The 15,181-nt window shown below is 42.7% G+C and overlaps 1 protein-coding gene across 2 annotated transcripts in view; it reads right to left on the bottom strand.

The window, feature by feature from the left end:
* Positions 1–15,181, bottom strand: part of roraa (RAR-related orphan receptor A, paralog a) — a 188,377-nt gene that overhangs the window by 39,176 nt on the left and 134,020 nt on the right. The window contains exon 1 of one of the 2 annotated variants that reach the window (XM_073471558.1): positions 8,575–8,684. The exons of the other annotated variant lie outside the window; for it this stretch is intronic. Within the exon in view, the coding sequence (XP_073327659.1) occupies positions 8,575–8,605 (31 nt within the window). The 5' untranslated portion in view covers positions 8,606–8,684. Of the gene's footprint in view, positions 1–8,574; positions 8,685–15,181 lie in introns of those variants that run through there. 2 annotated transcript variants of the gene reach the window in all.

Here is a 15,181-nt window from a genome sequence, read left to right as displayed (position 1 = left end):
GTGTATACTATGTTTACTCAAGTTTGCTGAGGCTCAAGAAAAAAATAAAAAATCCCTTATGTATAAATTATAATAATCCCACATCAAGAGAAAGAAAAAAAAACTCCTTGCTGAGATCAAAGCAGAAGGGCCCGGTGTAATCATGTGTCAAAAGATAAAAAAACAACAACATCCTTACCCACTCAAGTGGGCAAGGTGTGTCAAACGTACAGCAATTTCACTCTGATCATCCTCAATTTGAGGAAAAGCTGCTTTTATCTATCTCCCATCATGCCTTTGATTGTTCACCCTCTTGCCTTTAGTTTAACCACAGTGACAGCTTTTATGAGCCTTTACAATGAGGCTGATACAGTAGAGAAGAAATGTACAGAGTTGGAATCTGTCTGTGTTTTATGTAACAAAGACAGGTCACTGAAAATGCAATCCTGAGCTTTAGATTTGACCTGTGGCAGCAATTCATTCTGTGTGATGTATACTGCAGCATGGAATAAATATTTGAGGTATAATAATTGAATCTCATCTGCATGTTTCCTGCTTCATAAAAAAACAAATGACATCCCCTCCAAGAAACGCACACAGTCTGGGAGGAGCTTCCCACGCATCACTTCTCAGACACTGTGGTTCTCGACTCTCATGCGGAGCATGTTTGGTGTCTTTCATCACAGCAGCGTAGCACCGTAAAAACATTTCATTTACACAAGGAAGCAGAGCTGAGACAATAGCCATTTGTTTACTGGGACTGATGGTGTCACATTTGGCGCTCCATTAGCTTGACTGCAAGATCCAAGAACAGTAACACGCCATACGTACAATACTTCAAATACAAATACACAAGAGCAAATGGCAGCTTTCTTCCACAGTTTATTAGACTATGTGTATCTGTCACTGAGCCTGTGTACAACCAGATAATGCTGCGGGTGATATTTTAGTCTTAACTGGACGGTATGCAGTGTATTGATTGTAGTTTCACTGGCTAACAAAACATTTAAGCATTCAAGCAGTAAGCTGTAAAACTGTGGGTGATGTGTTTGACAGTAGGACGTCATTAGCAGTGGGCTGTACAGCTTTGATAGTAATAGAGAATGTTCTGTTTGGGCAGATTCCTCCTCTGTTGCCCCAAGTTACACATTAAAGGCATTAAAACAGCCATCAGCGCAGTAGGAACACGACTGTCTTCCTCTCCCCTGCAACTATTGACAAAAACAAAACTTAGAGACGACAGCTGCTGATTTGTAACTAAGCGACAGATCCCTGCAAGCAAATAAAGCAGCCGTGCCAGTCTTTTTTGCTAGAAAACTATTTGTTTCCTTGCAACAGAAATCCACTGAACGCCACGTAAACCCTTAAAAGTTTACATGGGGACACGTTTTTTGAGGAGCTATTTCTTTCAATTTATCTGATGTCTTTGTCCCTTGCATTGGATTCTGGGAGCTGTGAAAATGAGCAAAGAGAGAGCTTTATTAGATCTGGGATGAAGATCCTTTTTTGCCCAAATTAGGCTCCTGTAAGAAGGTGATCATAAGCACATCCTGAGACTTTGAGCGAGGGTCTTTGCTGATGCTGCTGTTGCTGAGGCTGGACTAGGCTGAGCTGAGCTGAGCAGCCAGGTTGACAAGGACCTGTGCTCAGCACTAGGAAAGCTCTCATCCAGAAACAAGAAGCCCAGGGGAACAAAGACAACAATATGCCAAAGAACCCACTTGAAAACAACAAAACAACCCCAAAAGCCTACAAAAAAGTCAGCGGTGGATGATTGCCAGCTGCACTCCAGATTACCAGGCTCTCTGAGAGTCTTTCAGCAATCGCTGAGAGCTGTAGCATCATCTCCAGCTCCTTAATCAGTTCAGCTGGGGAGGAATGGATCCTGACATGCAAAAGGCTCAGCACGATGGGGAATAAACTCATAATCAGCAATCAGATATTCCACATTGCTGGAGGGGGCGGGGAGCTCATCTCAGATAGGTCAAGGATCTCTCCACAGCCAGTTAACCCCTTTGCTCCAGCTGGGAAACATGCACACACTCATTGTCTAGGACACACATTGTTTAGTTGGCTCTGCTGCCTGACTCGCGTGCAAAGGAGCGCATCTTTTTTCTCTTTATACCAACTGTGTAAATACAGTTTCAATTACAAACACTACTCTAGAGTCCATAAATGGGGTTGGGTTTTACCATGTCCCTGAATAAGCCATGTGCTGTGCCTTTAAACAAAGTTCATTGCCTTGCACATTCGACTTCCTTTCATCTTTGTAATTAGCACTGAAACAGCATTTCTTTTATTTCAAATGAATGCATGTGCATAAAAATCAATCTTAAGCAGACTGTTCTGGCAAGGCTGTTTTTCTTTGTTATTTATGATGTTAAAATTCCTTTCATGCATCTTAGTTGGGGTGAGGAGGGCCTAATGCTGCTATCCTTGAGCGTTAGTTTTCTCCGAGGCCTGCGCAGGCTCCTCTGGGAGATTCAAACATGCTCTGATACATTCTGCTGCTTTGTGGTGACATGGAACCAGCATTGATCACCAGCGGTGACAGTGAAGTTAGAAGACAACTTCAAAAACTCTGCAGCACGGATATTCATATCTGCTGTCTTTCTTGAAGAGCACCCCCTAGTGCTCAGGAGGATTCACACAATCTTTGTTTGTTCATCAGCGCAAGACTCCAGATCAGATGAGTGTAAATGATGCCATCCTACAAGAAGAGCCCCTAATGGCCTCTGCTGGGACATGTAATCAAACGCCTCACACACTTCTCTCCCTTTTCTAATCAAGCGACGGAGCGCATGTTGTGACGATCTTTGTTATAACGCTGCCTGCTCCCTCGTCTCATCAAAATTCCATGCACCTCTCATTTTTCATTCTTTGTTCCCCGCCGGGGTCCCTAGATGCCGCAGACGCTCTCCATGGAGCAGAGGGGAGTGTGACTTAGCATGCTGTGACCTCTGACCTTTCCTCATTCACGGACTATACAGCATACTTTCACTGCAATTCTGGCAATGCCATCGCTATTTACAGTCGCTTTCTGTTCATACAAATTCCAGAGACTTCCATATGTGCAACCTAGGAAATCATTCCCAACAAAGTTCAAAGAACATGGCTATACCATATTTCTATAGCACGGTTGCTGAGTAAGCCATACTGGTGACAGCTCTTATCAGTGGCTGTCACTGAGCTCCTTTTTAGTCACCCTAGGTCACATTAACACCAGAAAAGTACTCCACTCTCATGTCACCTCTGCTGGGCTGACACAGGAGGAGGATAAAGGTGATAAACCACCACAAACAATACTCCTCTTCTTGCCTGCTGCCGGCATGCTTGCCTAGCAGGGAGATCTGATTACAACTGAGAAGAGAGCAGCTTGGTGTTTCATGGAAAAGCAGGTCAACTGGAGAGTGCTGTCAGAGCTCGGGAGTCACCGGCCTGATGGAGGAGGAGGAAAAGCTATCCGACGTGCCGGCAAGAGGCAAAGGTTTGTCTCCAGCCGTACAGTAGTGAGGCTTTATTCGCTCCACCATTAAGAAAAGAAAGGAGAGGAGAACTGATGGAAGCGAGACGACTGAGCATACGACTCCAGCGGGAGTCGTATTAGCGATGTCTGGTGTACCTCTTCACCTTCTACCTCTTTTCGGTCTCCCCCCCCCCATCTCCCTTTGGCTCACACACAAGAGACGGAGCTGCCCCACTGCCAACACCTAACTCCTTATGTGTTTCTCTGTCCTCAGTGTTTGAGTCAGACAAAACGCAAAATCAATAATGCTTTTTCTCCCCCATTTCCTCTTTGATGCAACTTCAAAAAGCCAATGGACAGTCCTCCAGAGGCCCACAGAGGGAAAAAAAGCCAATGGTACGAAACAAGCTCAGAATGAAAGTACAGGGGAGAAAAAAACTTCACCCTTCACTCTCTTAAAACACTGTTAACTTCTGAGCCCCAAGTGGCAAAGCCTATGAGGGTAAAACAGGGCACGTGAGGCCAAAGACATGTTATTTATTCTCATTATTAATCTTTGTGTTTGACATTTTTTTAAATAATGTAAGCAGAAGTTCACCCTGAGAGTTTGCATAGCTGTATTTTAAATGACCAAAATTCATTGGAATGCAAAGCAAAGGGTTTCTGTGCACAGCCTTTGTACATATTCTACCGCGGAAGCTACAGGAAGAAAGAGAAAAAAATGAAAGTAAAAATGTTCTTTAACTCCATGGACTGTGGTATATGATTATCTAAGGAGCGCTGACAGAGGAAGTATTCTATCAGCAGCTAAATGCTGCATGACAGGGAGACACTTCAAAGGATCTATAAGTGACTCCTGAAATACAGAGTGAAAGTAAAGTAGGAAATTACCCTTAAGTTAGAGGCATTTGACTAAGCCCAGCTCGGTGTTTTACCTGACTGGGGAGCCAAATCGAGAACCCTGCATGAACTCAGTGCGGATGTTGCAGAATGAACAAAAATCATCTCATGTAGCCTTGATGGTTATCTCGAGCCGCTTCTGTTTGTTGTACCCCACTGTGTGATTGGGCTCAGGACAGGAGAGTCATTTAACCTTGCTTGTGATTGGACTAATCTGTCAAAACCACGAGGTGTGACTGACAAGACAAGATGACTGACAGAGCTGTCTGGCACCCTGGTAATGGCTCGGATGGAGTAGCAGATTAATGTTTGTACAGTTTAAGAACTGAACTCAGACATGGATACAAAATGACTGTTTATTTTAACTGTTATAGTCTCTTATGTATATTGTACGGGCAAATAAATTCCACAGTTATCAATACGTCGTGCTGGGAAGACATTTTATATCAGCTCCTTTTGATCAAAACTACTAAAATGATGGACAATTTGTGGAAACGTTACACAGATTAAGAAATTCAGTTTTTATTAATTGTATTTTGTGGTATTTTCATTACTATTGTTTTGATGATTGATTTTATGATTTATTCTTACTGTAGCCAACACACACATGATTGATTATGATAATCTACAGTGTGATTTATGTTATTAAGTACAGACTGGCTCACAGGAGTTAATAATAATTTCAGAAGACTTGCTAGAATTATCAATAAAAAATCATATTAAACACCGCCAACTATTGGAAATTCAAAACAAAGAACATCAAATTCATAAGTTTGTGCCCATCACTGGTCTCCTCTTCTCACCTCGCCTCCTCTCCAGAGTGCACCTCCCTCACCCCCCCTTCCCAAACTTCTATGGAGCCAAATCAAAAATCCATGCTCTCAATGGGCAGTCAATATCTCATTAACCAGTAGCTCCACACACAGTCAGGCAGCCGGGATGTTCGTCTGAGTGTGCACAGCACAGACTGGCACACCTCACACACTTTAATAACCTGTGGGGACACCATTCGACTTCCTCAGCCAGCTAAGAGGCAAGAGAGAGGGCTAAAGCACACACACCCACCCTTTTGGGAGAGTGATTCCTGTTTGTCTTGGCGCCTTTAACTGTAACATGTAAATGATTCTTTGAAGGAGGTGAAATTAAATCAAAATATATTTTTTAAATGCTAATTTTATGAGACAGTTGAAACAAAATTGAGTTTTGTATTATTAATATTGGTATTGGACTCACTTCACAGTAAAATAACTTTAATCACAGACTAAAATAAATGCTTTTTAACATCAGATATAAGACTTCTTAAAATATTCCCTCTTTGTAATTGGGTCTTTTATTTTAAACCCTTGCTGGTGACGTGTGCTATATTTACCTTACCCTTAATCTGTGGCGATTTTTCCTTTGGCTCTTCATGTCCTCAGTCCCTAACTGGATAATAGCCAATCTTGTTAACCTCTGCTTTAATGTGTGAGAGCCTGCAGCACTGGGTAGTGAGCACTTCAATCGGCCACTGATAGAAAGAGACAAAGACTACTGAATCTACAGCAAATATTTACAGCCTTGTTAACATAGCCTTAAAGCGCCTATCACAAGATATTTGGCTTCACCTTCTCTACGGCCCCAGAACATATTTTACAGTCTAGTACACACTCATGCTAAATCACATATTTATGTTCAGTCTGCATGCACTCTAGTGGCTTACTGGGCCATGCTATGAACAATCTCAAAACACTGCTGCTACGTGTACCTCGCCACAATAATGCTCTTTTTGAAGGGTTAATTATATGTACTGTAGATGAGATGCACTTTTTTTCAATTTTTTTTTTTTTACCTTTTTCTGTTGATCCACACATCAAACAACTTTCTTTAATTATGTAATTGGAATTTTCATCTTAATTGTGCTGAGTAGGCTGGTTAATTTGCATGGGGTAATGAGAGGGATGTTTCCATTACAGGTAATTAGGTACTTGAGAGGCAGTGGTGTGGTAGAGAGGCTGAATAGAGAGGGAGAGGTGGGAAGAAGGGGGGTGCAGGGTAGAGACAAAGCCACAGAGACACGTAGAGATGTTTGGTATAATATATTAGCATTATTTTGTAGTTTACAGTATGAAAAACAATTTCAAAAAGTCACTAAAAAACGGCACGTGCAGAATGAACAATATTAACATAACAATGAGGAAGTGAATGCCAAGGCAGCGAGTCATTGTGCTGTTCATCCATTTCACTGACCATTTTCAGGAAGAAATTACTACTGCCGTTTAAATTAGTTTCCAATTATACAGCTTGTTCACATTTTAATTTCATTTCTGACATTGTCACAGTAACCTATCATGAAGGGAGCAGCTCCTATCAAACTGAAAGTAGCAATAAGGGGTAAGACAGGGCTAAAAGAACACATAAGGACTGGCAGACAGGCAGAAACTGGCTTCTATACAGGTTAATTGCTGATGACAAACACAGAAAATGCCTAAAATTAAATCTAAATTAAATTAATTGTTGAAGATGAAAAAACGACACTGGGTGAAGAGGAGAATGAATATCTATTAATTAATTTGCAGTGTACACGGCACACTTAAAAAAAAAAAAAGGATTAAAGATGCTGGACAGCAAAAGACACTCAACTCTGTCCGAAAACGTGAGATTTCATAAAGCTCCTCTCTATGAATTGCATACAAAGGACATTAGGTCAAAGGCCATTTTTCATATGTGTCTCATTGGAAATAAGAGTGCACGCTCTCTCAATTTCACACAATTTCACCAGTAACTGTGAGCCTCACTTTATAAATGAATTCTCAAAAAAGAAATTAACGCTATGCTCAGAGTTACCACTTTCACACAAAGAGGAAGAAGATAGTTAACAGCAAAGGTGGCAAACTAATATGAAAACACTAAAATTTAGATAAGCTGTAAGGGTTACTGTCAGTATAACTAATATTAATCACAATATATACATTTAATAATAGCACTTTTAATTATATTTATACATATTAATACACATACGTCTTTTAAATATGCTCCACTGCCTTTTTGTATTGACAGTAAATATGATTTTTAAAAAACACAAATGTAAATGTATTTTTGAACAGGTGGGAAAACAAAAAAGTATCACATCAAATGATCATTACTGACATTCTGCATTCAACCCAGACTGACAGCTGCCTGTGCCTCCTCGTGGTTAGTGTATTTGATTGTTTCATGTGTGCGTGTGAGCACATATGTTTGAATCCGGCTGCTCACTTCTCTCTATACGGAAGAAAGAGAGTGTATACATATGTGTGTAAAAACATGATCATGTGCAAGCATGCATGAGAGAAGTGTGTGCCGGGCTGTCTGAATGCACTCTCGTTGTCTGTCTGCGTGGATGTGTGTATGCGCATGTATGCCTGGATGATGGAGGGGGTGGAAGAACTGGGATTAAGCATACTAGATCAACATCAGAGCGACTGGGAGGACCCAGTCCTGCTCTCATGGCCACACATGTAAACCCGACTACCCAAAAAATAGGTCAGTGGAACACAACACACTCGCATACACACAGATATACACACATGCACCAGTATCAACTCAAAGAATCACAGTTTGCCAGTCGCGCCAGTGCCTTGTCGCCCGTCTGCGACCCACGTTCAACACTGCCACGCACATCTTCCCGCGGAACAGACACGTCCTCTGGACTGGAACAACAGGATTAAGAATGGGGCAGAAAGGAACAGCGACACTTACCCCCCTTCCCTCCCCTATACGACCCTTTGCCCCCCTTCCCTGCATGCTACCTCGCATCTACGCCAAAAAAACTTCTGCTCTGAAGCTCGGGAGCTGTTCTTGTCAGACACGTAACCCGTGCAAAGATTACGCCGGCTGTGGTTTCCACAGCACCCCACACAACAGTAGCAGTGTGAAAAAAACACACTGAGAATAATAAAAAGCAAAGCAAAACACCTTTACAGATTTGTATAGGTTAAAGAATTCTACCTCCGTTTCTGAATTAAAAAAGAAGAAATTCTGTTCATGCATGAAAAGAAACATTAAAAGCTTAATTCACTTGCATGCATTCAGAACTGTATTACTGTATTTCTCCCTCTCCACCTCCCCTCGCTCTCTCTCTCTTTCTCTCTCTCTCTGTCACACTCATGCCTTGCAAATGAAATGCAAAGAGTTGGCAGGCTATGAATAGCGGAGCCGTACTTCCCTACTTGTTACTCAGGGTGCAGGATCAGCATGCATTTTGCTCTTACCTTTCATAGCTGAAATCACAAAATACATCATTAAGCTTCGAGTCCATAAGAGAACAACTATCACCAGCGCAAAGCCCTCCACTGCTGTCTCAGCAGCAGCTGGCCAGCACAGCTCTGTCTCTCAGCCTCCGAGCATGACCACACCAGAATCCATGTGACTGTGACATCAGTGTTCATGTCTGACTGCTCCCCACCCACTAGCCTTTGATTGGCACAGCATGCAGCCAGTAGGGGCGCTGAGAGCTCAGGCAGGGAAGCTGGCCCTCTTCCCACTGATTGCAGTCAGAGCCTTGTATACCGGCTTGCTAGACACAGCACACTCGCCGCTATCTTCTGTGGCTTATCTTTATAGTGCAAAGGATAAAGTCAGAACCAGTTCGAGCAGACACCAGTTTTTCATGCTCTTGTTCTGCGCCCCTTCTACCCTCTTGGTTTTTCTTTAAAAAATGGTGCAATGTCAAGGATAAGAAAAAGAGTCAAAGAGGGGATAAAAGGCTAGACGGGGATGAGAGAGGAAAGGAGGGGGAAAAGAGCCGAGGAAACAACAGATAGAGGAAGCAACAAAAAAAAAGGAGAAGTGGAGAGTCTGGATAAAAAGGGATCTGTAATTTTTCAGTGGCTCAAAGATCGAAGCGCTCCGCTCCTTCTCCTCCTCCCTGTCTGTAGATATGAGTGATCAGTGTGAGGCCAGATGTCTGCGAGCAGCGGTGGGCCCTACACAGAGAGAAGATGAGTGGAGCCTCAGCTTCTTCCTCTGACCTCTCAGAGGACCCGCATGCCCTGCTCTCTCTCTCACACACACTCCGACGGCTCTCACACACTCTGTCTGACAGGTGAAGAAGGGGAGATAGTGACGGAAGGGTTTGGATGATCCCCTCCACCCCACAGCGACTGGGCGATGAGTTTCTTGCTATCATTTCTCCCTCTCTCCCTCCCGTGCCCCTCGCTCTCGCCCCCTGCTTCCCATTCCAGTCCCTACTTCCCTCTCTCTCTCTCTCTCTCTCTCTCTCTCTCTGTCTCTCCTCCCCCTCTCCTCGCTCATCCTCTCTCATATGATAATCTGTTCTGACTCCTAACCAGCTGCCTCTCTCTGATACAATATTCTGGTTTTAGTGCAATCCAGCCTTGGCCAATAACCACATTGCATTTGGCTTCTCCATGAATAAGCTGGCGCTCAAATCATCTACAAGACAAACATCATACAGCCTCCGTTTCAGGCTGCAATATCTGATATCTAGGAGTTAAAGGGAAAAAAAAAAAAGATTTGCACCACCAATATTTAAAATTTTGATATTTTAAAGGTGCATTTCACATTCTCTACAGTTGTTTAATATTAATACCACTACAGCAGCACTGTCTCTTTGCCACGGAGCTATGTTCGGCAAGAATTTCATATCAACAATGTGATAGTTTGATACACTTTGATTATTTATTTATTCCTGTTTCACACGCACATAATCTATCCATCTGATGCCTTCCATTGTATTCAGTTCATTGAATAAAGGTACCGCTAACCACATATAAAATGGAAATGAGGACTCAGCAACTTGCAACATAAATCTTCCCATGACAATGTTTCATTAGGATCTCTATGATCCATTAGAGACACTAAACACATTAACTCACGTTGTGTCAACACTGGTCTCTTATTGCACACTGTCTAATGAACAAAATATCATTCAGAGGCTGATAGCATCAAATGGAGCGTGCATGGGATACAAACTATGCGCAGACAGGCCCTGGTAAACTATTCAAAACAATGTTATGTCAGAGACAGCACATTCGTCTCATTTAGATGTTTGGCATCTTCCCACAAGATCTTAAAAGTTCACCAGATGAGTCAGGGCCAGGGCCCACGCAGGAACATGTTTAACTGCCACTATCTGTGGTCGTCTCTCAGAAACTGGCTGCTGCATCAGTCTCCCGAGAACCAAATGGTGGCTCAACACACTGTGGCTTAACACTGAGCTATGGTTAAGGGAAAAGCAAAACAAAACATGATAGCAGGGGTTGAGTCTGTCGGGTGGTTATCCAAGAAAATCTGAGAGGAGGATAACATCCATATTACCATCTGAGCGTCAGGGGAGGGTTGGAAAGAGCGCATGTTTTGTCTGCTTACAATCGCTATGTGGCAAATAAGTGAAGATCTCGGAGAACTCCCTACAGGTTAGGAGAATTATGAAACAAACACTGACTACTTCTAACAATAAAAAGTGAAACCTACAAAATTTTGCACCAAATTGTTTCGGCACAGAAAGAAAATCTGCTCCACTCTTTGCGTTTAAAGACAGGAACACACAGAACCACCGGTATCACACAATTTTCATTGTCTTCTAACTTCTAACTGTCTCATCAACTCCTATTAAATATTTACATGCTCTAATGTTTAAAACACATTTTTCTCTTACTGCCCATTGCTGCCGCACCATTATTCACCCTACCTACTAGCTACTTTCTACCGACAGTCCTTGTTGTGTTGATCATCATAGGTAACTTTCTGGGGACAGAGACGTTGTGACTAAACTTTAGATTTTTCACAAGAACCATGAACCACAACTGTGGTTCACATCAGGTGGGGGAATTTTGTTGCTGTCATTCCCCATGTCTCTTCCCCTTGATTTCCTGTCACCACTCCACTGTTGCTATAAAATGAAGTCATAAACTGCCAAGAGCTTGTGGTTACAATTTTACACCAGAGGTTAAAGTCCAAATAAATCATTAGTAAGGATAATAAAACATTTTTTTAAGTGTTTTTTATGATTTATTTGGACTTTATTTAACCTCTAATGTACAGTAAGGAAAATACGTTCTCATATAAACTGTAGCCACAGGAACTTGATGTTTTCAATATTGAGAGCACAAGAAGCTCCATTCATCTTCATTTTATTGATTTGGCAGCAGAAATCTTTGCATAGCCAGACGCTACTACAGGTAAGGTAAGGTGGCCCTTTGGGAAAAACATAAACTAATAAAATAAACTTTGCTGTTGTTGTATCCTTTTTGCTTTAAAACAAATATATTGCATCCAACTGTATATAATTGTCCTTAAAAGCCCAGGCCTCCCCAAAGAGAAATGTTTCCAGCAAAGCTGCTTCATTTGCTCTTGATCACACTCTCCCTTGACTGCTCCTCATTACCAGTGACAGTATGCCAATACCATGCTAATACTTGTTCATTAGGGCATTGATTAAGCCACAAAGGCACTGATGGTCAACTGTCTGTGGGTATTAATGTGGAGATCACTGATGTGTAACCATCAATAGCATCATTTTAGCCAATAATGTCTTTTTACCCCCGAGTATGAAACAGAAATCGTGACAGTGTAGTTGCAATGACTCTGGCAGTGACTGAGTCGAACCAGCCACAACACACTAAATTTGAGCATTTAGACCAGCCTGGTCATGTGTTTCGCACTCGTCTTGGATTAATTGAAGCAAACGTATTTACTGTAAACAAGCCCTGTGGAATGGAATTCAATTGAGATGTGGTGCAGAGCATCCACTGGTGCCCCAGGAGGAGAGGAGACGACCAGAGCTGATAATGGCCTCATTAGCAGTCTGTCAGTAGCCATTCCACGCACATACTCACCATGCAGCTGATCCACGTTAACTCTTACAGCTCTGGACTGGCCAAAAAAAAAACCTGTAGTCCTGTGCGCTGTTGCACTCTGACCCCAGCCGGATTAACAGTTATGGGCTTCCTTATTTTTGTCGTGCGGTACTTTAGAGAGTTGAGGCTCATATTCCACCACAGAGCCACCCGGGTGTTTGGAACGGCACCACCAGCCTGAAGCGGCGGTGGAATTAACAAGCTTCAACAGGCACTCCATGAAAACAATACAGATCAATTTAATATAGATGCCAAGGAGTGGAGGGCATAATATTAGAACCATAACAGCACCGGCCCACACCACACAATCATAAACCAATTTAGGGCCATTCCAGGCAATTTCCTGGGGGCTTCCACTTGTGGGAAGACTTCAATAAATCACACAGACAACAAAGGGAATATCTATTTCAGTGAAAATAGAGGACACTATTGGGCTATGTCCAGAGGAGTGGGGAGGGTTGCATTTAAAGACAAGTTTAAATAAGAGCAGTGAGAGTTTAAAAACATACTACATACCGCTGCTGTGCGCTGGTTTTATTGTATAATGTGTAGCTACAGGAAATGTTGTTAACTCATTACGGCTAATGGATTTTCCAAGGAGAAGAACAGTGCGTCTAGTCTAGGGAGGTGGCAGCTGTAGGTAAGTCTCATGATTTTTTACAATCTTACTCTGATCAGATGACTGTATATTACAGACTGTATACACTGGCCTTCATCCTTTATATGCACAGCAGCCCCGGGGCCAGCTCAGCACTATTCTCTCCGTCTCAATCTGTCACTCAATACAAATACACACAAGCACAATATTTATAGAACAGCAGGGTCAAAAGGAAGAGATATGAAAGCGCTTCATTCCTACATAGGTGAAGTGTACACCTGTCAACTGTCATGTAATCAGAATCACCAAGACAGTGCTTATAGTGAATGGTTGACAAGGCTATAGCCTCTTGTTTTATTGCCACGGTTATTTATAGAGCTAAATTTAAATCTTTTTTACTTGAACAAACACAAAAATAAGAGCCTCTGGTATTTCCGAATCAATTGAATTGTCAAATGTTTTTGTCGAGTGCTGTGTCACCATGGTAGCAAAGCCAATTTGTCCTGCGTGGACCGACCAAGTTTCACGTTGTTTAAAGCAGACTTCACATTAAATGACCCCTTGCAGTAATAAGTGGGGTGGTGACAAGAGGCTGTGAACAATATGATGAGCGCTACACTACTTCAATGAAAAACATCAAACGCCCTCAGCTGCTTTTTCAGTCGCTATTTTGTTTAGTGGCAGTTTAGTCGCTGCTGTTATTTCTCTGCTAGATTTAAACTAAGTGGATTGCCTGGCCATTTCTTTTCTGTCTCTGGGCACTTCAGAGGCAACAAAAGTGTTTACCCGCTGCCCGCTGGAGCCGGATGCTCAATTGATTGATACACCCTCGCAAAAATATACATCCCACAAAGGCTGTCATTTCAAGTGACCAGAATGCATCAGTTTATTTATTTGTTTAAACAGATGAAAAAGGCAGTGGTAAGGAGAGATCATCAGCACTGCTTGAGTGCTATCATATATCTCACGGAGAAATTTTTCAATAGATCAATAGAAATCAGATCCAACAATGAATTGCACTGCCTCTCTTTTGTGCGAAGCCGCCTTTGGGAACAGAAAAGGAAAGGGATAGGAGGATAGAGAGAGAAGGAGCGAAAGGGAACGAGGAGGGGAGATTATCGCAGGCATGGCAGCCTGTGTGAGAGGCTTAGCCTGGCTAGGCAGGGAGGTGGAACCCTGTGAATTCTAATGAACTGGCAAGACTCCCCCAAAACCAGCTCCATCTCCGTGGCATGAGGACGACAGGAGGGAAAGGAGGAGGTGATTAGGAAGGCGCAGCCCCTCTACGGCAAACCAAACAGAGCAGGTCATTCTCCCTGTGATAATTATGGCTATAACCAGGCATGAGGGATTGGTAATGGACCTGCTTATTCTTCATGCCCTGCAAAGGCAACCACTGAGCCTGTCAAGGGGAAAAGCATGATGATGTGTTTTTTTCTTCCTGTTGGTTGGGTGACTCTGGTAAGACTTGCAGTGGCTGTTGAAAAGGGCAGCGGGGGAACTTGGCCTTTGAGGGAGAAGTTAACGAATGAACTTCATTATTGAGGAGCATACCAGGGAGACCCCCCGGAGTGTGTGATGTATTACCGAGCGTCAAACCTACACACTCCCCCAACATCACCAATATAGCCCGACATCAGCTCTGGGGGGAGGTAGGCGTGTAAACTAAAATAGTTAACCTTCTGGCTTAAGGCAAGAAGAAAAGAAGAAAACAGACACACAGAGTGTGATGTACAAGATTTCCATAGATAAATCGGTTTTCAGTGAGAATAAAACTATTTTAAAACCTCTAAATTATAAAATATTTCCACTGCTTTTAACCTGAACAATTTCACCATTATTCCCTCTATTGAAACACCAAAGTGAATAATGAGGCAGAGCCCTTTTCCTCTGACTGCTCAGTGCAGAAACCCTCAGAAGAAAACTGTTTCAGCTTAAACTAACACATATTTAATGTTCTCTCTGTGACTTCAGGTAATGCAGTTGGTCCGGTGAGGCAGTCCAGATCAACGCAATGTAGATTACTCTCATTTATTAAAAAGGAGCACTGTTCAAGCATGAAAGTAACTTTTCCTAAGTTCTATGAGCTTTATAAATACAAGTGACCCACAGGAGGGACTAATGTTTTCCTCAAGATTGAGGGAGATCTTCAGGCTATGCGCGACGTGCACCACTTAGCCTTCCCCCCTTCCCCTCTTCCACCGGGCATGGACGGTAGTTTCTCTACGGTGGACGGGACGAAGGAGCTCTTTTACTGAGCGCACTCTCAACACTTTTACTCTTGACTTATGAGGATGCCATGGGTGCAGGGGAGTGATTCATCACTGGGTGTGCTCCTCTTGCACCCTCACACATTAGTAATGTGGTCCGCTGAGGAGGAGTCCTGTCATCAGTCTGTAC

Source organism: Pagrus major, chromosome 8 (assembly GCF_040436345.1).
Source record: "Pagrus major chromosome 8, Pma_NU_1.0".
NCBI classification, from domain to species: domain Eukaryota; kingdom Metazoa; phylum Chordata; class Actinopteri; order Spariformes; family Sparidae; genus Pagrus; species Pagrus major.
Note: the sequence above shows the minus strand (reverse complement) of the source record. Positions and strands in the feature narration are given on the sequence as shown.